We start from the raw sequence: 24280 nt of genomic DNA on the forward strand, positions 1-24280 counted from the left end.
AGTATAAGTAAGATTTTTCTCATTCTCTATAATAAATCATTATGGACTGTCATTTAATATGAAGATCATCATCTGAGGGATATTTCAAGGTACTTCAAATATGGAAAAAATATTTTTAAGTTTTTTCATACGTGTATATATTTTGAGTGATCATCTAAAAAGATATTTTACAAATTAGCTTAATAAAATAGAGCAAAAATCATAGTCTGTTTCACTTGATTTGTGAAAGATTTGTTTTCCTTAAAGAAATGAAATCTTAGTTGGATAAGTAAAATAAATTTTTTATAAAGTGACCTCAGATGCCTAGTGTTTCACTTCATGTTGTGACATCATAGTCAATGTTATTATCCATGGAGACAATTATTGAAATGTTTTCATGTTTTGCTCTTTAATTTGATTATATTAAAGCTAAATGATTGGTTTTGAAATTGTTTCTTGATTTCCTCCTTTGTCTACATCATGAATATCATACTAGCTGTTCCTGCTTCCATCAGAAATGAAGTAATAGGGCAGCCCGGGTGGCTCAGAGGTTTAGCACCGCCTTCAGCCCAGGGCCTGATCCTGGAGACCCGGGATCGAGTCCCACATCAGGCTCCCTGTATGGAGCCTGCTTCTCCCTCAGCCTGTATCTCTGCCTCTCTCTCTCTCTCTCTCTCTCTCTCTCCCTGTCTCTCATGAATAAATAAAATTTAAAAAAAAAAATGAAGTAACAAAAATATAAATGCTATGGTATGCTTTTGTTACCTAAAATTGCTTAAAGAGCTATTTGTAGGTGCCTGTAAAATCCAATCATGATAAATATATAAAGGATACATCAAGGGGTGCCTGGGTGGCTCAGTTAGTTGAGCATCAGACTCTTGGTTTCCACTCAGGTCACTGACTCACAGTTGTGAGATCAAGCCCTAAATCATCTCTGCACTCAGCAGGTTATCTGTCTCTTCCTTTGCCCCTCCCCCTGCTCACACATGTGTGAGCTCTCTCACTCTCAAATAAATAAATACTTTTTAAAAAAGGACTCAAAATTAATACACTTAAAAGAGAAGAATACCTTTAAGCTCAGCAGATATTCACAAACAGCATAACAAATGCCAATACCTTCTTCTGTACTGGTACCTCTGCCAAGTTCATCAATTAATATGAGTGATTTGTTATTAGCATTATGTAGAATATATGCTATCTGAAAAATATAATTTTAATATTATTCATTGTAACTAAACAGCTGTCACTACCATTTTTAGAAATGAGGAAAAATCTAGTCATACTCTTTATTGGTTCATCCGAAACATTTTTTATAAAGATATCCAGCTGAGTAGAAACTAACACATTGCTTTTCTTCTAAAAAATCTCATGACTAATAATTTCAACAGAACAGCTGATATGTATATAAACAGACACACACATATGTGTATGAGACAACACAGAGTAAATGACCATTATCTAAAATATGCATATTTTAGATACAGTGAAATAAAACTAAGTATGTATTAAATGCTTAAGTAAAGCACAAAAATGGTTATTTTTTCTCCACAGATGACTGATCAATTGTCATAAAATACTCAAAACTATTTCTCAAGTTGCTATTGAGATTGCTATCTAAACAAATAAATTTAAATCCATGCTCAAAAAAAACCAAGAATTGACAGAAATGCTCCTTCTCCACTGAAGAGTATTAACCTCTCTCTCAAAAAATATAATTAAACCCACATTACGTACTGACACAATAGTATTTCACAGCCATTTTACCTTTCTATAGGACTAAGCTTTTTGAGAGCTATGACCATTTAAAAATACACCTTGAGGATCTAGTATTTTGCTATATTGTCCCACAGATAATACAAACTAAATAATTATGTAAGAGTCATATACAGTGGCACAAATAATAACTATTCTTTCCCTATCTACAAAAAGTTATCCAGCTCTACAGTGATCCATTAATTCCCACCTACTGAAGATAGCCCAACAGCTATAATGAATACCTTTAGCCCTTCAAGTCTATTTGATATTTGCTCAGATCAGAAAAACAGTTATGGAAAGTGAAAATTCTAAAGGAGTGCACAAGAGGATGATTTTTAAAAGCATTCTAACACAGTAATCTTTCATTTTAAAATCAAACCTAAAAGGAACAATAAGATACGATGCAAGATGGTCCTGAACAGGTCATTGTTTTCTGAAAGACTTTTCTATATTCCATACAAGAACATGAAAGCATGGTTTTTTGTTCAACAGCACTAGCTTTTTCTTTAAAACCATATTTTTCGAAGAAATCTTCCCTTCCATTTCCACATAAGACAGAAATTAGAAGCTGTCTTTGACTGCCCTCTGGCTCTTGCAGAGGAATATAAGCACAGCTGCATCTTTTAGTATAAGGATACTATCTTACATAATAATTGACTATTAGTGGAAGAATTTAACATATGTTTAACATGAGGAAAGTCTGGGTACCTCTTTCATTTCCTTCATGAATGTTGATGAATTTGTTTCAATATCATCATCGGTACTGATTCTTGTAAAAATCTGTTCAGCAATTCTAAAGGAAGAATATTCTGCTGGAACATATGATCCTGTAAAATATAAGGTCAATGTAAATTGAAATGCTTTTATAAAATATAAGTACTAATATTTTGTACTTTTCACTAACTCAGATTATTTATTAGCCTAGCTAAGGATTACATAGTAGAAAGATCACTGGATATAGTTAGACAACATGGCCCAGGTTCTGTCATTTATCGTACATCCTGGGGCAGCAAGTAGACTCTCCCAGTCTCATCTTTCTCACATATAAATGGAAATACTTGCCTTTACTATTAGACAAAGCTATATTCAAAATAGGAAAATTCGAAGGAAATGTTTATGAATCTCAAGTTGATAAAACTGTTACAGAATGATGTATTAGGAAATATCTGTTATTAGACATGTACAGAAATATCCAGAATCAGAACGAAAACAAAACATAATTTTTTTTAAAAAGGTGAGTCTTCATCCATGAGACTTTTTCTACCTGAGAAGTTATCATGTTAACCAATCGAAAATATTCACCTTTTTTTTTTAAGATTTTATTTATTTATTCATGAGACACACAGATACAGAGGGAGGCAGAGACACAGGCAGAGAGAGGAAGAAGTAGGCTCCACGCAGGGAGCCCAACGTGGGACTCGATCTCGGGTCCCCAGGATCACCCCTGGGCCAAAGGCAGGCACTAAACCGCTGGGCTACCAGGGCTGCCCAATATTCACCTTTTGAAAGCAAATCAACCTGATTAATACACTTACCTCTATATAGATTGGGACATAAGAGGCATTCTAAAATCCTAAGAGGATAAAAATATCAAGCATATACAACAAAATGGTGAAATAATGGGAGTGAAGAAGCAAAACCCTGATTATTCCAGGATTTAAAACCAAAATAAGGATGAAGAACAGGATCAGTCTCTAAGGGAAAAAAGAATAGCAAGAAAAGAAAGCAAAAGCTAGGATAATACTAATAAAAATAAAAGTAACAATAATAACAATAGTAATTATAATGATGGCACCTCCAAAAGCAGATCTCTCAAATACAGCTTTCTCACAGGATTTCCAGAAAGATAAAATGGGAAAATAAACGTTAAAGTACCAAGGAGAGGATATAGCATATATAGTACATGTTTGTACCTTCTCCTTAGTTCATTTATATTTACCTCCACCAAAAAGGCTCTCAACATTTTTAAATATAAATTATTATAGAAGCCCCCCCCCCCCCCCCCCACTGATATTCTGGTCGGCTCCTTCTCTAACAATACATCGCCAGAAGAATCTGTGTGAAAGGCAAATCCAATCACGCCATTCTCTTATTTAAATTTCAAGATAGCTCCCTACAGATTTCTGGATAAAGTTTAATCTCTTCAGTGAAGTACCTAAGACCCTTCATGATCTGGCTCCTGCGCATGTCTCTGGCTTTATATCCTATCACTCCTCACAGCCACTGTTCGCTCTACAAAGAAATAAAGACTTCTGTGCTTTAGAACACATTCTTACCTCTACCTAGAAACGATCCTTCTTTCTCATACCCTTCCCTACGTCCACAGTATTTTATTTACATTATCTTACTTAATCTTTACAGTAATTCTTAGAATTAGGTACTATTACAATTTTCATTTACAGGAAAACTAAGGAAGCTAGGTAACTTGCCTAAGATCACAGAGCTAGTAACTAGACAAGATAGGTCTAGTTTCAAAGCCTATATTCTTAATTTCCATGCCTCTCAAATTCTGTTTATTTAAGGTCAGATTATATGAGATATTGTATATACTTTTAGTATTTTAGAGATTTAAAATGAGTGACAAGAGAATTAGAATAATTTCCTTCTAATATTTCAGGGGCTATTATTAAAAGACATTAAGTTATTCTGTGATGCAGAGAAGATAAGAATTAGGACTAATGAGTAAAATTTATAGGAAGTCAGATTTCAAATCAGTGTAATGAATGCTCTAACAATTAGAGATGTTCAACAATTGCATAGCCCCCCCCCTTTTTTTAAAAGACAGGGCTCCTCTTAACTATTCTAATAGAAATAAGATTACCATCACATATGAATTAGATAGTATTATTTAGAAAAGCAAGGAAATTAACTATGTCCTTTTTTTCTTTTGGTCCTTTTCATTCCAATGCAACTATATACCCAATAAAATATTTACTCTTCACCAATTCACCTCTGATTTTCTTTCCCAGTAGTAAGGGTAAATCTGCACTGTATCACCAATATTATTTTTTTTAATATTTTATTTATTTATTAGAGAGAGAGAGAGAGAGAGAGAGAGAGGCAGAGAGACACAGGCAGAGGGAGAAGCAGGCTCCATGCAGGGAGCCTGACATGGGACTCAATCCCACATCTCCAGGATCAGGCCCTAGGCTGAAGGCGGTGCTAATCCGCTAAACCGCCGGGGCTGCCCTGTATCACCAATATTATTATTGCTGTATTCCCCTTACAATTTGTTACATTAGGCCAGGGTTTCTCAACCACCGCACTACTAACATCTTGGGATGGATAATCTTTCTTACGTGTGTTGGGGGGAGGGAGGAATGTCTTGTGCATTTTAGGATGTTCAGCAACACTTCCGGACTCTACATTCCCCTTAGTTGTGACAACCAAAAATGTCTCAGACTTTGCCAAATTTGGGGGGCAAGAGTGGAGTGGGGGAGGGACCAAACTCATCCCTGGTTAAGAATCACAGTTTTAGGGCAAATCATCTCATTTCCGATTCATAGAGTTCTCAAGGTACCCCAGTTTTCAGAGCTAAACTGTGCCTCTATACCAAGAAATAAATGACAATGTTGAGCCAATGACAACTTTATATGTGTGAGTATGCACACATAATGTGTTACTGTATCAAGTGCTGTGCCCGAGTTACTGGTAGCCCTTCAATTTAGTAAAAGATGTTTCTTTCCCCAATGTTAAAATTGGGGGAATTAATAACATGGGTTATTAAAAGCAGCAGCTTATCCTACTTATTTCACTTCTCATAAGAAAGTTTGGTTTTGAATCAGAAATAATGATACGATTCAGTTTAGTAATAATTGATACAACAGTAATAGTTATAGTAAGGTAGTTTTTGTTTCTGTTACATCTTACAAAAATTTTAGTACAATGCAATCCAAATTGGATGTTGCTTAATCAATACCAAACATTAAAAGTTATGGTCTACAGAACAGACCCTATTATACTTTTAGGTAAGAAAACCTACTCCAAACTGTTTTGGTGTTACTTAGGCACCGGAATCTAAAATATTAGGCATAACACATTTCAAATGGGGAGAAGAATTGCTAAGTATAAAGTAAAGCCATAACTTACCAATCTGGGCCATAATCTGACAAAGAGCAATCTGTTTTAAATATGTGGATTTCCCACTCATATTAGGTCCAGTTATGATCAAAAAATTACTTCCTTCTGTTATATAGGTATTGTTGGCAATAGGTTTTTCAACAGATATTTTTTCAAGAATGGGATGCCATCCCTGCTTGATTGCTAAAGTATCAGTAAATTCTGGCCGAACTAAAAAAAGAAAAAAGGTTTTGTAAGATTAATATATTTATGTTTAACAGTCTGTGTGGTATATATGTGGGATTTTATTAGGGTCAATTTGGGACAATAACATTATTTTATCCTAAATCCCTCTAGATTATAACTAATGCATTCTATTTTTTTCTTAAAGATTTTATATATTCATGAGAAATACAGAGACGTAAGTCAAGGGAGTAGCAGGCTCCCTGTGAGAAGCCTGATGCAGGACTCAATCCCAGGACTCCGGGATCACGACCTGAGCCAAAGACAGATGCTCAACCACTAAGCCACCAAGGAGTCCCTGTAACTAATGCATTCTAATCACCATCACAACTTTTTTTTTTTTAATTATTTATTTATTCATGGGAGACAGAGAGAGAGAGAGGCATAAACACAGGCAGAGGGAGAAGCAGGCTCCACACAGGGAGCCTGACATGGGACTCGATCCCGGGACTCCAGGATCACGCCCTGGGCGGAAGGCAGCCACTCAACCACTGAACCACCCAGGCATCCCACCATCACAACTTTTATTCACTTCCAGGGAACACTATGGATTTAGTTCTTTGTCATTGTCCTGGGCTCCAAAACAGCAACATTTTCAGGTTTGTATAGATTAAAAAGAGTCAACTAACCATTGATATACTTTTTTTTTTTTTTTAAAAAAAAGGGAGAGTGCAAGATGGGGGGAAGGAGGAGAGGAGGAGAGAGAATATCAAGTAGACTCCCCACTGAGTGCTGAGCCCAACACAGGGCTCAATCTCATAATCCTGAGATCATGACCTGAGCCAAAATCAAGAGTTGGATGCTTAACAACTGAGCTATTCAGGTGCCCTGATAATACTTTGAAAATAATGCTTAATTACCAAAACTACAAAATTGGACATTTACTCAATCCCACCTTAAGCATTATTTCAAATTTGGCATAATTAGCTTTTCAAGTGAGGTATGGATATTGAGTAAAACCAAATATGTCCAGACCCTTACAGAAATTTTGTTAAAAGGGATACCCAGATGACAGACAAAACAGATGCAAAATATTTTGTTAATTTAAAACACAAATAATGATTAGGTCTCTATGAATTCCTTCCAAGGTAAAGGGAGGAAGATGGCGTAGGGACAAGTAAACACTAAAATCCTACACGCCTTTAGAGGAAACACAGGTAACTCAAAAGCATTCATTATAAAAAAGAGGTTCGTTAGAAAAAAAAATTTTCAATTACTTTAAAAGTATTTTTAAACACCCAAAGACATTATTTATAGGTTTGAAGTTTCAGGATAATCCCTCACAAATTAAGATGAAGCAACATCAAATACCTTAACAGTCAAGAAAACTATTAAAATAGTTGATCCTTAAGGTAAGGTTTTGACCCCGAAGGAGACCTAAAAGACTAGAAACTTTTGGCTTATAAGATACCAATTGAAAAAGTTAACATTTCCATAAGAAATATAAAAATATTTTTAAAAATCTTTGTAAGATCATTATTTCCCATTGACACTGTATTTGAGAAATGCTACTGGAGATTTTAACTAGAAATTTCAATGTTATTAATGACATTAAGCCCACAATTATTCAACCTTAATTATCACATACTAATTTCATAAATTTGCATATAGGAGTATGGTTATTACTGATAAGTTGGATAAGAAATTTCAAGGGGTTAACTTGAAATATTCATTTAATATTAGAATATTACTTAACATTTGTATTCAAGGGTTACAAAAGACTTGGGATACAAAATTATATGATACAATCCGTTACCTTGAGATACTCACATCTCAGAACATTAGAAAAATGTTCATTTTGGAGATTCATTTCTCTCATCTATTAGTTACAGTGCTTCCAATGAGTCTTCAGATTTGAACTTTATCTATTTGGATCATTGTCATTTCCACCAAGAAGGCAGTTTTTCATTCTTTCCTATTTGGGGAACCTTTAAAGTTTCTTGCAGTATTTTCTTTCTCATTTGTTAATTTCTCAGTAAACAATTTTCTGACTTTTAAAATAAATTTTAAGGGTAATTTTACTTTTTCTATTCTATATCTTGGTCTAAGACCATAGGCAAGAGACCATATTTAAGGTAAAAAAAATTAAAAAAGTAAAACATTCAGAATTGTTATGTAAAATTGCTTGAATAGAATATAAATTTCAGTATGCAACATATTTATTCCAAAGAAAGTAACTTACCATAGTCAGAAAGAGTGCAGGCATGAGCAAATGACAGTAGCATATCCAGCATCGACACAGTGTCAGATAGTTTATATAAGCAATGAATATGTTCATAAATCTCACTAAGCAGTTTGCACACAATCCTGAAAGCATATGTTTGGAAGTCAGGTAATGCTTTAAAGACTGACATACAATGTAATTGGAAAGCAATATCAAATTCATTGCCTAAGGCAAAGTAGCATTCACAGTTCCGTTGCACACTACAGATAAAGTCTATTGCTCTTCTGCCTCATTTTAGAGATGAGGAAATTGAAGTTCCTTGAGTTCACAGCACTTGTAGCCAGAATGCACCTTCTGGTATTTTAACACTACATTTTTGAAGTGACTGCTGTTATTAAATACTAAAAGAAATTAATTTTCATTAATAAAATTATTTTTATAAGTCAAACAAGATCTCCCTATACTTCAAACAGCTTCCAAATGCTAATAATTTTGCGTTTTTTGCAAATGTTAAATTCAACGGAAAAGTTACTATTTTGTTTCTCTCTCACACACACACACGCATCCTAACAACAGAATTATTTAGGCTTTTATGTGGCAGTTATTATACTGTGACATAATATAAAAGGTTTTCCTTGCAGCCCATGGCTGGCTCAGTTGATAGAACATGTGACTCTTGGTCTTAGAGTTCTGAGTTCAAGCTCCATACTGGGTGTAGAGATTACTTAAAAATAAAATCTTAAAGGGTGCTTGGGTGGCTCAGCTGGTTAAGTATCTAAGACTCTTGCTCTCAACTAAGGTCTTGGTCTTTCCCTTACTAGTAGAAATACATTCCCCAAACCTACTATATCTCATAATCTCTGTGGTTCATGCCCTGAAATTGTTTTGAAAGTTAAAAATTTATCTTTATAATCTCAGCTCATCAATTATGAATGATCTTTTTTTGCCCCTGCCCATGTATGAAATATGAAATATTTCATATTTCCCGATGTACGGCTACTGTTCCATGAACAGCAAAAGACTGGCAATGGATACACACACACACACACACACACACACACACACACCTACATACATATGCCATGAGAAGTTGAGTGCTTACATATCATAAGAAAAGAATAAACTGAATCAAGCCCAAGATAAGCCCATGATGTGCCAAATTCAACATCATGGTGGAATGCATACTACAGAACTATCACATAAATGATGTGTTTTTGTTTTGTTTTGTTTTTGCGATTAGATTTGCCCTGAATCTTCTGTGAGGCTGAGTGATCACAATCACAGTGAGATTTTTAAAGTTTTAATTGCTCTTCCAGGAAATGTTCTTTATTTGCTAACATTCATAATTTTACAATTTTCTGCAGTCAGACAAAAAGCCAATTAATGAAATTTATTTCAGTGCCTCAAACTGAACCACTGTAATATTCAAAAACTTCAAATGTGCTTACATATAAGTCATGTGATAGATTTCTCTCAAAGATTCTTGACATCTTTCATTCATTTTAATTAAGTCTGCTGATGTAAAGGTGTAAGAATTTTTCACTTTGGATATCTGCTGGGAAATTAACAAACAAATGTCAAGATGTATGTACATTCCTATAAAATAAAACGTAGAGATTTTAAACAATATAAGTATTTAGGTTAATTACTTTAATTTTTGAGATAAATGATCACAAATAAAATCTCTAATAATGTCTGCAAAAAAGAAAAGATCACGCCTAAAGTTAAAGCACTTAACTTAACCTACTGTATTCCACAACTATTTGAAGAGGTCTTAAAATAGCTCTGCAGAAATGTCAGACAATACATCTTATTACCAAGTACTATGCATGACAGGTATCAGTAATTTTCGCTCCACCTCTGACCTATCTTAGCCCTTGCCCCATATCTGAACCTCACTCAATTTCTAATCCCATTACTGTGTCTCAACCCATTCTTTACTTCATCCATCGCCCATTACCTGGTAATACAGTGTGTATTTAAAAACTCTAAAAGTTAAATGGTTTGTTTTGTCGAAAAGTACTCCTTGAGAGCAGAGAAAGCAAAATCAGAGTAGGTTAGACTTTCCCAAACTAGTATATCATGGAGACATTTTGTTAATATGTATTTCAGGAAAAATATTTCCCTGGTCCAAGGGTTTAGCAATATTGGATTTTAAAATGTTAGCAGATTTATTTCATGATTTTTAAACCTTTAATAGGCAAGTGTGCATTGAGAACCACCTACAACAGGAGACGGTACAGTATTTTCCAAATTCCTTTAATCAAAAATATCTTTTGAACTTTTTTTTTTTCATTTCCCTTTTTTTACACATACCAAGGTTCCAGAACTGTGGAATGCAATGTTTGATGTTTCCAAAAAAAAAAAAAAAAGTTCTACCTCACCCTTAGATTAGTGTAACTGTTAGGTGGTTTGACAGGAGTAGGAGAAGCAATACACAGAACATTCAGAAATTTGGATGTAAAATTCAAGGAATGTCTGAAATATGCAAAATGTAATTCTGCAAAATCAGAAATAATAATTTCCAAACCAAAATTTCAAAATGAACCTTAATAAATTCTGAAGGAAGTTGATTATTTGGTAGGGCTGTACAATCTATAGTCATCTGGATGAAAAATCCTCGAGCAGAGCTAAAACTTGTCCTCAAAGGAAGATTATATTTTTCTGCAAGCTGTGATATCATTCCTAGTGACCAGAAACAAGAAAAACAAAAAGAATTTTAATGAGAAAATTACTCTGTTTTTTAAAAAATCACTTTTTTTTTTACTTTATATATAAACAGGAAGGTCTTGTTAGTATTTTAAACTGTAAAGACTTTTATTTTTTTATTCTTTTTTTGAAGAATTTATTCATTCATTTGAGAGAGTGAGCATGAAAGAGAGATAGCTCGAGCAGGAGTAGAGGGAGAAGCAGACTCCCCACCGAGCAGGGAGCCTAACATGGGACATGATCCCAGGACTCTGAGATCATGACCTGGGCTGAAGGCAGACACTTAACCAACTGAGCCACCCAGGTGCCCCAAACTGTAAAGAATTTTAATGTCTAACGTATATAGTGGTCAAGTATTCTTTTAAGAAAAAGATTGGTAGTACAAAGTCAGTCATTTTGACAGGTAGTTTGAAAGTAAAAAAACTATAAAAATTAAAATAAAAAACTAAACTAAGACTATTTTATACTCTCTGTATTAGAATATTAGATTTTTTCATTTGTTATTCATTCAAGGTTTTTGAAAAGAGAATCATATGAATTATTATAATCATTTAGTTCAAAGAAATTCTCTCTATATAACATTATTGCAAAACAAAAAATTCCAAAAAGAAAATGGTGATTCAACAAATACCTAAAAAATCTAAATCTTCCTATCAACTCCAAACTTTGCAGAGTTCTAAATTTCTATTTTTAACTTGATGACCAAAAATGCTTTGAACATTACTTGTTCAAATTAACATCTTTATTCCTCAAAATAGTTCCTCCAACAATTTTCCTGCTTCTTTCAGCAATACACCACTCTCAGGCTAGAAATTTCAATTAGCACCAATTTCCCTTTACCGTGGCCATAACTATTCAATTATTAGCTCACCATCTCTTCCTTCAACCTCGGTGTTTCTCTCTTCTCATATACAGGGCTATCACTGAAATGCTTTGTTAACTTCTAATAGTTTAAAATGGTTTCCCTGTCTTCATTGCTCCACTCAGATTCATTCAACCTACCTTGATCAATTTCACTCCACAGAGCAAAAATATCTCTGTGCTTCTTCATTCACTTAGGGAAAAAACCCAAACTCCCAGCCTCCAAAGACTAAATTCTGGTCACTAGTCTCATTTCTGATCTTACTTCTTAGAATAGGGAATGCCCTATTCCATCCTTCTAACCAGTTTCCTTCCTATGCCTTGAGGTTCAGTTTGTACCATTGCCAACAGGTAAAATTCCTTTCTTGGCTATCCAATCTACTAGAAACATTTCCATCCTCTATGCTTCCACACCCAATCACTCTCTGACCTCTCTAACATGTTATATTTTTCATCATATATCTTATGCCCATGTGATATTTCATCGGCTATGTGATTGATATATGCACCTATCTATACATATAAACTCACACAAACATACGTGCACGTGCATGTGTGTTTCTTTCTTGTCTATCTTCCCTACCATAACATAAGCTCCAGGACGACAGGCATTTTGTCTTGTTCACTATATATTCCCTAGTACCTGAAACATTGTCTAAATTTACAAGAAACTCCATAAATTTGTTAAATGAATTACTGTACTTGCTCAAATGCTACACCTCTGTCTCTGAAACCACTTAATGATGATAGTCTGCATTTTTCAACTAATTTATACACAATGTTATATGAAGGTAAACAAATATCTCCTGGTCTTCAGGTAGCTATAGGTTTGAAGAAACTCTATATTTAAGTTTGGAGAAAAGAACAGACATATTATGATAGAGATACTTATTTTTAAAATAATATTTTAATATATTTTAAATGACAATATGTGTTACCTTATCTGTTTTGGTAATAAAAATTTAATTAAAACAAGCAGGGCTAGTTATCACCAGCAGAAAAGCACAATATGTTCTAAAAAGGTTTGATTTCTAAAATTAAAAAAAAAAAAAACAGAAAAATAGGCTGAAGTAATTAAATCACCTGCTATGTCATCTACAATCTCTGTATATGTTCTTCTAGCTATGTCAAGAAATTCATTGATGTTGGATCTCACTGCATAGCACTTCTGAGTCCTCATGTTTAGGCATCCTTTCATGTATCTTGTGTCATCATTAATTACTGTTTTAATCTTTTCAAGTATGATTCCAAACCTAAAAAAGAACATTATAGGCAATAAAGCAAGCAATCATTTTAATTCACAATCTGAGTCACAGTTAATGATATATTTTCTTGGAATAATATAATTTTAAATATAACAACATATTTTCTTGAAATCTACTGAATATTATTTTGAAAATGAATACTTCAGTTATATATATCTTACGTAAGTTAGAACCATGACTATGTCAATTTTAAAATATTTTGCCTAAAGTAACATGAAGCCACCAAGAACAATTCTATAAACTGCTAATAAGAAGATATCCCAAATTATACCCTCTGACTCTGTGTCTATGAGTATAAAATAAATTCCTAAAGAACTATTATAAAAATTCTGGCTTCATGTTCATTGACTCAATCAACATTTACTTATACCATGTATGATCACTATTGTAAGTGTTCAGATTCAAAGAAAGATTAAATGTATGGTCCTTGCCTCAGGTGGGGCCAGACAGACTAAACACATATTGTAAGACAGTGTAACAGAAACTTCACAATAATCCGTAATTAAGTGCAGTGATCATGCAAATCAAAATCTGGTAACATCTATTTTCCTAACCTTCTGTTTTATTCTGTTCTGTATTTTATTTGTAATTCTATTTTTATTAACCTCAATTTGTGGCTCACAAAAGATGTGAATCCTGAATCAATAAAATAACAGTTCTTAAGTATCACAAGTCTTTTTGGTCAAAAAGGTGCTATTGCTAAAAATGATATTAAAATTAAACCGTATTTAGATCTCTTATTCAATATTTCTACCTACTATTTTTTTGTTACATTAGGCCTTTTATGATTTACAAAAGAGAAATATGTACTTTTATACTTGCCCATCTTTCCATGGGGAATGGCTAAAAAAAGAAATATTAAAGTTGCATATTTCAATTTTTAATACTATTCTAATTAGTATTATTTGTGCCTAATAACACAAATACTCAATGTGCTGTTACCCTATTTATGGGTATTTATAAGATGTAATGTATAATTAGGACTTTGATGAATAGTTTAAAGGTTGTTAACCAGAGTTCAAGTAATTGTTCTATTGATTACAGTTAAGAGTCCTTAAAATCATTTATGATCAGGAAGAAAGGAATAATTAGCACGGATATTTTATTAACAGTTGAGGGACAAAGACCTTTTATCTTCCAAGGAACCACAGTAAGCTCTTAATAAAGGTGTGTTGTAGTTCTTCAGAGCAATCTGTGAAAAAATACAGTTAAAAATAATAAATTATATTATTACTTAAACACGGCATTTTACATTTGTCTAATACTTTACAGTTTACCAAGGGTTTTCTTGCTTCATCTTCTCATTTGTGTACTCATAAAAGATATTTTAGGTATGTAGGTAGGACAAATGGTACCTTTCCCATTTTCCAGATAAAGAGCTAATAAAGGGCTCTTCTATCCATTGCTTTACTATTATGGCTTTTTCTTATTTCTCAACTAATTCTTAGCATTCAACTACTTATTAGAGGTACGTATTTAAATAGCTATTGTTGTACATTTAGAGTACTCTACATGTAATTCCAAAACTTGGGTTTTAAATATACATGAAACTAAAAAAAGTACTTTGCATATTTACAAATAGACCAATTTCTTTCTCCATTCTTACATGGTAAAAGTAGAGGTTTAATTTTGCTTAATGGGAACTACGAGTGGTTACTATTTAAATAAATAGAAACATGAGGAAAACACATTTAACCTTTTTAAAATTAAAAAAAAAATTTTCATTTAAGTCAATTAGCATTCAGTGTATTATTAGTTTCAGAGGTAGGGTTTAGTGATTCATCAGTTGCATATAACTCCCGGTGCTCTCATTACATCATGTGCCCTCCTAATGTCCCTTTCCCCTACCCACCTCCCCCCACAGCAACGTTCAGTTTGTGTCCTATAGTTAAGAGTCTCTTATGGTTCGCCTCCCTTTCTTATTTCATCTTATTTTATTTTTCCTTCCTTTCCCCATGTTCATCTGTTTCTTAAATTCTACATACTAGTGAAATCATATGATATTTGTCCCTCTGACATGTCACTTACTGCAATACCCTTTAGTTCTAGCCACATCATTACAAATAGCAAAATTTCATTCTTTACCATGGCTGAGTAATATTCCATTGTATGTATGTATATGTGTGTGTGTACATATATATCCATATATATATATATATATACACATTGTGGACATTGTTGCTATAAACATTGGGGTCCATGTGTCCCTTCGAATCACTATATTTGTATTCTTTAGATAAATACCTAGTAGTGCAATTGCTGGGTCATTGGGTAGCTCTATTTTTAACTTTCTGAGGAATCTTCATACTGTTTTCCAGAGTGGCTATACCAGTTTGCATTCCCACCATCAGTGTAAGGGGGTTCTTCTTTCTCTGCATTCTCACCAACATTTGTTGTTTCCTGACTTGTTAAGGTATTTCATTGTGGTTTTGATTTGTATCTCCTTTATGCTAAGGATGTGAAGCATTTTTTCATGTGCTTTTGGGCTACATGCCTGTCTTCCCTGAAGAAATGCCTATTCATGTCTTCTGCCCATTTCTTGACTGGATTATTCAGTTTTTGGCTGTTGAGTTTAATAAGTTCTTTATAGATTTTGGACAATATCCCTTTATTTGATATGTCATTTGCAGATGTCTTCTCCCATCCCATAGGCTGCCTTTTAGTTTTGTTGACTGTTTCCTTTGCTATGCAGAAGCTTTTTTTTTTTTTTTAAGATTTTATTTATTTTTTCATGAGAGACACAAACACACACACACACAGAGAGAGAGAGAGAGAGGCAGAAACACAGGCAGAGGGAGAAGCAGGTTCCACACAGAGAACCTGATGTGGGACTCGATCCTGGGACTCCAGGATCATGCTCTGGGCCGAAGGCGCTAAACTGCTGAGCCACCCAGGGATCCCCAGAAGCTCTTTATCTTGAAGTCCCAATAGATCATTTTTGCCTTTGTTTCCCTTGTCTGTGAAGATCTGTCTAGCAAGAAGTTGCTGCCGCTGAGGTCAAAGATGTCACTGCCTGTGTTCTCTTCTAGGATTTTAATGGATTCTTGTCTCACATTTAGGTCTTTCATCCATTTTTAGTTGCTTTTATCACTACATTTTCCTTTTCTCCCCTACTTAATACTACATCACAAGCATTAGAAACTCGTAATAGTATAAATTTTTATTAAGTCATAGTATTTCACCATCTAGAAAACAGTCTCTTCCCCCAGTTATTAGAGTTCTGTGCTACTTATAATTTCTTACTAATATAAATAATGCTGTAATGACCATAACTAAGCATAAATCCTGATCAGTATTTCTTAAAAGTTCTTTTTGGACAGATTTCTAGTAGTATAGCTGCATTAAAAGATAGATGTTATAAAAAAAAAAAAAGATAGATGTTATAAAACTTCCCCGTGAAGTATGTACAATTTGTACTCCTACCAGCTGCCTATGAAGTTGTCTGTCTCACTGTTCTCTCAGCAGTAAGTTGCATCCATTAAAGGAAAAAAAATCTTTACTTCTTTAATATATAAAAAAATGACTTTAATTTGTATTTCTTTGATTAATAGTAAGGCTGAACATTTTTGGTATTATTTATTAACCCCCTTGACTTCCATTTTGGGGGTATTTTCCATATTTCTATTGGTATCCCAGTACTCTCTTATGAAATTTCATGAGTTTCATGACAGAAATTAATATTTTATCTGTCAAATGTAATAAATTTTTCCTTTCTTTGGCCTTTACTTTGCTTCGGACATATCAAAGCTTGAAATTTGTGTTTTATCAAATCTATCAATTTGGGGGGATGATTTATTATTATACCTCTTTCATTCTAAGAAAGATGACATTTTTTATTTTTATTTATTTTTTTAAAGATATTTATTCATGAGAAACAGAGAGAGATGCATAGACACAGGTAGAGGAAGAAGCAGGCTCCATGCAGGGAGCCTGATGTGGGACACTATCCCGGGAATCCAGAATCACGCCCTGGCCTGAAGACGGCGCTAAACTGCTGAGTCACCCAGGCTGCCCAGATGACATTTTTTAAATCTTTTGCCAAAATTACTTTATTAGAATGAACTCTGTAACAAAATTCTTCCAAAAAAGTAATGAAAGTAACAAAATACTTTTTCCTTTAAAAAAGCAGTTCTTCTTCCTCATCACCTTAATTTTTAAAAATATTTTGGACAGGGGTTCTAGGCTAGCTTAGTCAGTAGAGCATGAGACTCTTGATCTCAGGGTTGTGAGTTAGAGCCCCATTTGGGTGTAGAGATTACTTAAATAAATATATATTAAAAACGTTTTGCATAGTATAGTATTTAAAAATAGATGAGAAAATTACATCAGAGATATTTCAGGTAAGAGTCATCAATGAATATTTAAATCATTGAGTGAAAGTTTAATGGATACTGACATAGTCTAAAAGTATCACTCCACAGATTACAGTGAAGAATATGATCAAAGTTAGTATCACCAGAATGAAGAATGACATCATGTGCCTCCTGATGTGATGTACTGAAAAAGATACAACATTGCTCATAAAGTATTACTGCCAAATATGTAAGCTGAACTTAATCATGAGAAAATAATCATACAAATTGAGGAATACTCTATAAAACAACAGATACTCTTCAAGATGTTAATATCATGAAAGACAAAGAAAGGATAAGAAACTTCCAAGATGAAAAGAGGTATAAAGAAATGACAGTAAGGGCACCTGGGTGGCTCAGTCAGTTAAGAGTCTGCCTTCACTCAAGTCTGATCCCAGACTTCTGGGACTGAGCCCCACATAAGGCTCCCTGCTCAGTTGGGAGTCTGCTTCTTCCTCTCCCTTTACCCCTCCCCCTGCTCATGCTCTCTCTCTTCCTCATTCTCCCTCTCTCAAATAAATAAATAAAATCTTCTTTAAAAATGACCTAAAATATAATGCATGGTCCTGGACTGGACCCTGTATCAAGAAAAAATCCATAAAAAACATTATAAAAACAATTAGAAAATTTTGAATATGGACTACACATAATATAATAGTATTGGGTCAATGTTAAATACCCTAAATTTTTAAATAATTGTGGTTATGTAACAGAATATCATTGTTCTTAGGAGATATACACTTTAGTATTCAGGTATTACAATTTTTAAATATTTAATAAGAATAAGAATAATAAGGACATAATATGTAGTGTGTGCTGTGTGTATGGAGAGAATCTGGGAATTCATTATACTATTCTTGTAACTTTATCTAAATTTGAAATTTTTAATATTTTTGAATTGAAACAAAAAGTTTTTAAAAAATTGACGTTAGTCATGTTTTATACAGTATACACCCACATAGCTTACCTTTAGAGGATCCACAAGTTCCAAGGTATGTTTTAGGTATATTAAATTCGTTATCTTTGATTCAGCTGCATTAACCTATTAAGATAAGGAGCCAAATGTGGACAGCATAAATATATGAGAATGCATTTTCCTCCTGAACACTCTACACTTATCATATTCATACTTTTATATATCAACCTAGCCAGTATGCCACCCTATACAATAGTTAAAATTACTGACCCATTATTAATAAGCCTAGTGTACTAGTTTCCTGAAAGTCTGACAATGAGAAGAGTTCATCTCATTGTGTCCAAATTCCATTTCTACTTCAGTTCCTCGGGTCCAGCTTAATCTATAGTAGTGATAGGAGATACAGTTCAATCCTGAGCAGTACCAAGACTAACTGAAAAAAGTACAAAGGGTATTTGTGAAAGATGATATTCGAAAAGCTGAATCTGACTTTTCCAGGTAGTTACAAAATGCCTCATTGGCTCCTGTTTGTGCAAGGAAAACCATTTTCATAATTCAAGTTATCCAAATTAATTATAATTTTTCAAAACAGAGCAACATCAGCACTCAAAATTTTATAAATAAACTTTTAAAAATCAAATTGTACTATCTCTAGAAACAAACAATGGAATTAAACCTTGGGAAATGAAGACTGTTTTGTGAGTGGACAAATATACCAATACTTATTGATAAGGAGTTTTAGAATAGTACATTATGATATAATATACTTGATAAAGTGCTCTTTCTTTTTGAAATCTCCTACCTACATTCCTATTGCACAATACCTGGACTGACAGTATGAGCCAATTTAGAAGAAATACCAAAATAAATGTTGTCAGCCCCAAACAAGTTACTCTGCAGACTCTCTTACAATGGATCTCTGAAACTGGAACATTAAAAATAAATAATATTCACCAAACAGAAGACAATTATCATCCCTATTACTGAAGGAGAATATTTTTTTTAAATACCAATTTACCCTTGAAGAAGAACAAGGTAGAAGGACTAACTCTAATGAATATTGGTATCAGTACATGATAAAGTTAGAGTAATTAAGAAACTGTGGTATTAGCACAAGGACAGACAGAACAACCAATGGAACAGAATAAAGAGTCTAGAAACAGACCCAAACATATGATTTAATCCAAGCATTTGATTTATAACAAAGATTGACTATAGAGTAATGAGGAAAGGACAGTTTTTTCTATAAATGGTGCCAATAAGATTATGAATCTATACAAAAAAAAAAAGGAAATGTGGCCCCTTCCTCACAGCACATACAACTATCAATTCCAGATAGATTACAGATCTAAATACAAGAAATACAACAATAAAATATCTGGAATATAACAAAAAAGAGTATCTTCAATAGCTGGAGTGTTCTAACAAACTTTTATAAATTTGATAATTAATGATCTGACATACATTAACCACAGGACCAAAATAATGCCCAAAGTCATTTATATCTCCCCCATGGTTTGGCTTTTGTGGATACACAATTTATCATATTACAAACCCTGCAACCACAAACTCCAATATCTGTGTTTTGCTTCCTACTAGTAGGGGACATTCCCACTTAATAACTACCCACTACTGTAGTAATAAAGACTTTTGTGATGTTTTCCCCTCATTCCTTCTGGCTCCTGACCATGTGACCCTTTATGGCATGATCTCTCCTCTCAGAAATTTTAAGTAATAAAAATTGTTTTAACGGCATCAGCATCTCCATGTCATCACTTAATCATCTCCATAAATTAAAATCCTATGGGTACAATCAAGACATTGGGGTAGGTGAAGACTTCTTATGCAAGATACAACAACCACTATAAAGGGAAAAAATAAACTAGACTAGATTTAAATTAAGAACTTCTAGTAAGTCAGACAGAGGAAGATAACGAAGATCTTACTTACATGTAGAATCTAAAAACAAATAAAAAACCAAGCTCATACATACAGAGAACAGAATGGGGGCTGCCAGAGGCAGGGGTAGGGAGTGGGTAAAATGGAGAAAGGAAGTTAGACGTTCAGTTGTAAAATAAGTAAGTCATGAGGATGTCATGGAAAACATGGTGAAAATAGTTAATAATATTGTATTGCATATTTGAAAGTTGCTAAGAGAGTAGATCTTAAAAGTCCTCATCACAAGGAAAAAAAGTTTATGTGTATAAGACGAATGTTAACTAGACTTACTGTGGTGATCATTTTGCAATACATACAGATACCAAATAATAATTAAAAAAAGAAATTCTATCCACCAAAAGGCACCCCTGACCCAGGACAGGTTCTCTAAAAGCCAACTCTGAGAAATCAGAATTTGAGGACAAATAACTCATTGGAAAAGTAATAAGTACAGGTAAAATAAGGAAGGAAGGGCACCAATACAGGATACTGCATGGTACTGTGGCTCATTCCTGCTGAAGACCTCTAAGAGATGGTACTGAGTAAGCTTCAGAAGCTATCTCCAGGGGCAGCCCTGGTGGCTCAGCAGTTTAGCGCTGCCTGCAGCCCAGGGTGTGATCCTGGAGACCCAGGATCGAGTTCCATGTCAGGCTCCCTGCATGGAGCCTGCTTCTCCCTCTGCCTGTGTCTCTGCCTCTCTCTCTGTCTCTCTCATGAATAAATAAATAAAATCTTTAAAAAAAAAAAAAAAAAAAGAAGCTATCTCCAGAGGTAAAGAAAATGGTGTATTTATTAACCAAGTCCTGTTTGGTATTAGTTAAGACCTACTGCTGGGCAGTCACTTCCTGATTACCCTCCAGTTTCTCATATGGCTGGAGAAGTCCTCAGTCAGAGTTCCGGCTGCTTGCCATAAGAAGCCTTCCCTGTACGAAACTGAATGCCGAAGGGATGTGGGTGGAACAGCAACAGCATCTACTCCCAATACTGAGTAAAAAAGTCAACTACAAAGTGGGAAAAGAGGTGTGCAACACAGAGAACCAACAAAGGAGTTATAAAAAGCTCTATAAACCAAACAAGAAGACAACCCAATAGAAAAATGGGCAAGAAAATGAAGCTTTCACAAAAGAAGGTATTCTTAATATACATATGAAAGGTTTCCCAACTCATTAACAGAAAAATGCAAATTAAGAGCACAATGAAGTACCACTAGCTACCAAAAGCCATGGCTAAAATTTTATTTATTTTTTTTAATTAATTTTTATTGGTGTTCAATTTACCAACATACAGAAAAACACCCAGTGCTCATCCCGTCAAGTGTCCACCTCAGTGCCCGTCACCCATTCCCCTCCAACACCCGCCCTCCTCCCCTTCCACCACCCCTAGTTCGTTTCCCCGAGTTAGGAGTCTTTATGTTCTGTCTCCCTTCCTGATATTTCCCAACATTTCTTTTCCCTTCCTTTATATTCCCTTTCACTATTATTCATATTCCCCAAATGAATGAGAACATACACTGTTTGTCCTTCTCCGATTGACTTACTTCACTCAGCATAATACCCTCCAGTTCCATCCACATCGAAGCAAATGGTGGGTATTTGTCGTTTCTAATTGCTGAGTAATATCCCATTGTATACATAAACCACATCTTCTTTATCCATTCATCTTTCGATGGACACCGAGGCTCCTTCCACAGTTTGGCTATTATGGCCATTGCTGATAGAAACATCGGGGTGCAGGTGTCCCGACGTTTCATTGCATCTGAATCTTTGGGGTAAATCCCCAACAGTGCAATTGCTGGGTCGTAGGGCAGGTCTATTTTTAACTCTTTGAGGAACCTCCACACAGTTTTCCAGAGTGGCTGCACCAGTTCACATTCCCACCAACAGTGTAAGAGGGTTCCCTTTTCTCCGCATCCTCTCCAACATTTGTTGTTTCCTGCCTTGTTAATTTTCCCCATTCTCACTGGTGTGAGGTGGTATCTCATTGTGGTTTTGATTTGTATTTCCCTGATGGCAAGTGATGCAGAGCATTTTCTCATGTGCTTGTTGGCCATGTCCATGTGTTCCTCTGTGAGATTTCTCTTCATGTCTTTTGCCCATTTCATGATTGGATTGTTTGTTTCTTTGGTGTTGAGTTTAATTAAGTTCTTTATAGATTTTGGAAACTAGCCCTTTATCTGATATGTCATTTGCAAATATCTTCTCCCATTCTGTAGGTTGCCTTTTAGTTTTGTTGACTGTATCCTTTGCTGTGCAAAAGCTTCTTATCTTGATGAAGTCCCAATAGTTCATTTTTGCTTTTGTTTCTTTTGCCTTTGTGGATGTATCTTGCAAGAAGTTACTGTGGCCGAGTTCAAAGAGGGTGTTGCCTGTGTTCTCTTCTATGATTTTGATGGACTCTTGTCTCACATTTAGATCTCTCATCCATTTTGAGTTTATCTTTGTGTATGGTGAAAGAGAGTGGTCCAGTTTCATTCTTCTGCATGTGGATGTCCAATTTTCCCAGCACCATTTATTGAAGAGACTGTCTTTCTTCCAATGGATAGTCTTTCCTCCTTTATCGAATATTAGATGACCATAAAGTTCAGGGTCCACTTCTGGGTTCTCTATTCTGTTCCATTGATCTATGTGTCTGTTTTTGTGCCAGTACCACACTGTCTTGATGACCACAGCTTTGTAGTACAACCTGAAATCTGGCATTGTGATGCCCCCAGATATGGTTTTCTTTTTTAAAATTCCCCTGGCTATTCGGGGTCTTTTCTGATTCCACACAAATCTTAAAATAATTTGTTCTAACTCTCTGAAGAAAGTCCATGGTATTTTGATAGGGATTGCATTAAACGTGTAAATTGCCCTGGGTAACATTGACATTTTTACAATATTAATTCTGCCAATCCATGAGCATGGAATATTTTTCCATCTCTTTGTGTCTTCCTCAATTTCTTTCAGAAGTGTTCTATAGTTTTTAGGGTATAGATCTTTTACCTCTTTGGTTAGGTTTATTCCTAGGTATCTTATGCTTTTGGGTGCAATTGTAAATGGGATTGACTCCTTAATTTCTCTTTCTTCAGTCTCACTGTTAGTGTATAGAAATGCCATTGATTTCTGGGCATTGATTTTGTATCCTGCCACGCTACCAAATTGCTGTATGAGTTCTAGCAATCTTGGGGTGGAGGCTTTTGGGTTTTCTATGTAGAGTATCATGTCATCGGCGAAGAGGGAGAGTTTGACTTCTTCTTTGCCAATTTGAATGCCTTTAATGTCTTTTTGTTGTCTGATTGCTGAGGCGAGGACTTCCAGAACTATGTTGAACAGCAGTGGTGAGAGTGGACATCCCTGTCTTGTTCCTGATCTTAGGGGAAAGGCTCCCAGTGCTTCCCCATTGAGAATGATATTTGCTGTGGGCTTTTCGTAAATGGCTTTTAAGATGTCGAGGAAAGTTCCCTCTATCCCAACACTCTGAAGGGTTTTGATCAGGAATGGATGCTGTATTCTGTCAAATGCTTTCTCTGCATCTAATGAGAGTATCATATGGTTCTTGGTTTTTCTCTTGCTGATATGATGAATCACATTGATGGTTTTACGAGTGTTGAACCAGCCTTGTGTCCCGGGGATAAATCCTACTTGGTCATGGTGGATAATTTTCTTAATGTGTTGTTGGATCCTATTGGCTACTATCTTGTTGAGAATTTTTGCATCCATGTTCATCAGGGATATTGGTCTGTAATTCTCCTTTTTGGTGGGGTCTTTGTCTGGTTGGTGGGGTCTTTGTCTGGTTAAAATTTTAAAAATAATATTAGGTTTGGCAGAAGAGTAACGGGAATTCCCATACACTGCAGGGAGCCTGATGTGGGACTCGATTCCTGACCCTGGGATCACAACCTGGGCCACCCAGGCGTCCCCCTGGATAACATTTTAATTAAACCTTGAGAGACCCTATGCAGAGAGTCAAACTAGAAAGTTCATAGACTCCTGACTTTTCAGAACTGTGAGATAATGAATACATACAGGTTTGCTGTTGTTGTTGTTGTTGTTTAAGATTT

The 24280-nt window shown here is 34.7% G+C and overlaps 1 protein-coding gene across 1 annotated transcript in view; it reads right to left on the minus strand.

The window, feature by feature from the left end:
* The window catches only part of MSH4 (mutS homolog 4), an 83156-nt gene that overhangs the window by 19632 nt on the left and 39244 nt on the right, over nucleotides 1-24280 (minus strand). Inside the window, exons 11-19 of the mRNA XM_072751314.1 lie at nucleotides 18355-18429; nucleotides 14163-14227; nucleotides 12854-13023; nucleotides 10749-10885; nucleotides 9649-9752; nucleotides 8219-8343; nucleotides 5824-6024; nucleotides 2443-2561; nucleotides 1049-1177 (exon numbers count right to left, since the gene is read on the minus strand). Of these exons, the coding sequence (XP_072607415.1) occupies nucleotides 1049-1177; nucleotides 2443-2561; nucleotides 5824-6024; nucleotides 8219-8343; nucleotides 9649-9752; nucleotides 10749-10885; nucleotides 12854-13023; nucleotides 14163-14227; nucleotides 18355-18429 (1125 nt within the window). The remainder of the gene's footprint in view (nucleotides 1-1048; nucleotides 1178-2442; nucleotides 2562-5823; nucleotides 6025-8218; nucleotides 8344-9648; nucleotides 9753-10748; nucleotides 10886-12853; nucleotides 13024-14162; nucleotides 14228-18354; nucleotides 18430-24280) is intronic.

The sequence above is a fragment of the Vulpes vulpes genome, chromosome 3, assembly GCF_048418805.1.
Source record: "Vulpes vulpes isolate BD-2025 chromosome 3, VulVul3, whole genome shotgun sequence".
Taxonomy (NCBI): domain Eukaryota; kingdom Metazoa; phylum Chordata; class Mammalia; order Carnivora; family Canidae; genus Vulpes; species Vulpes vulpes.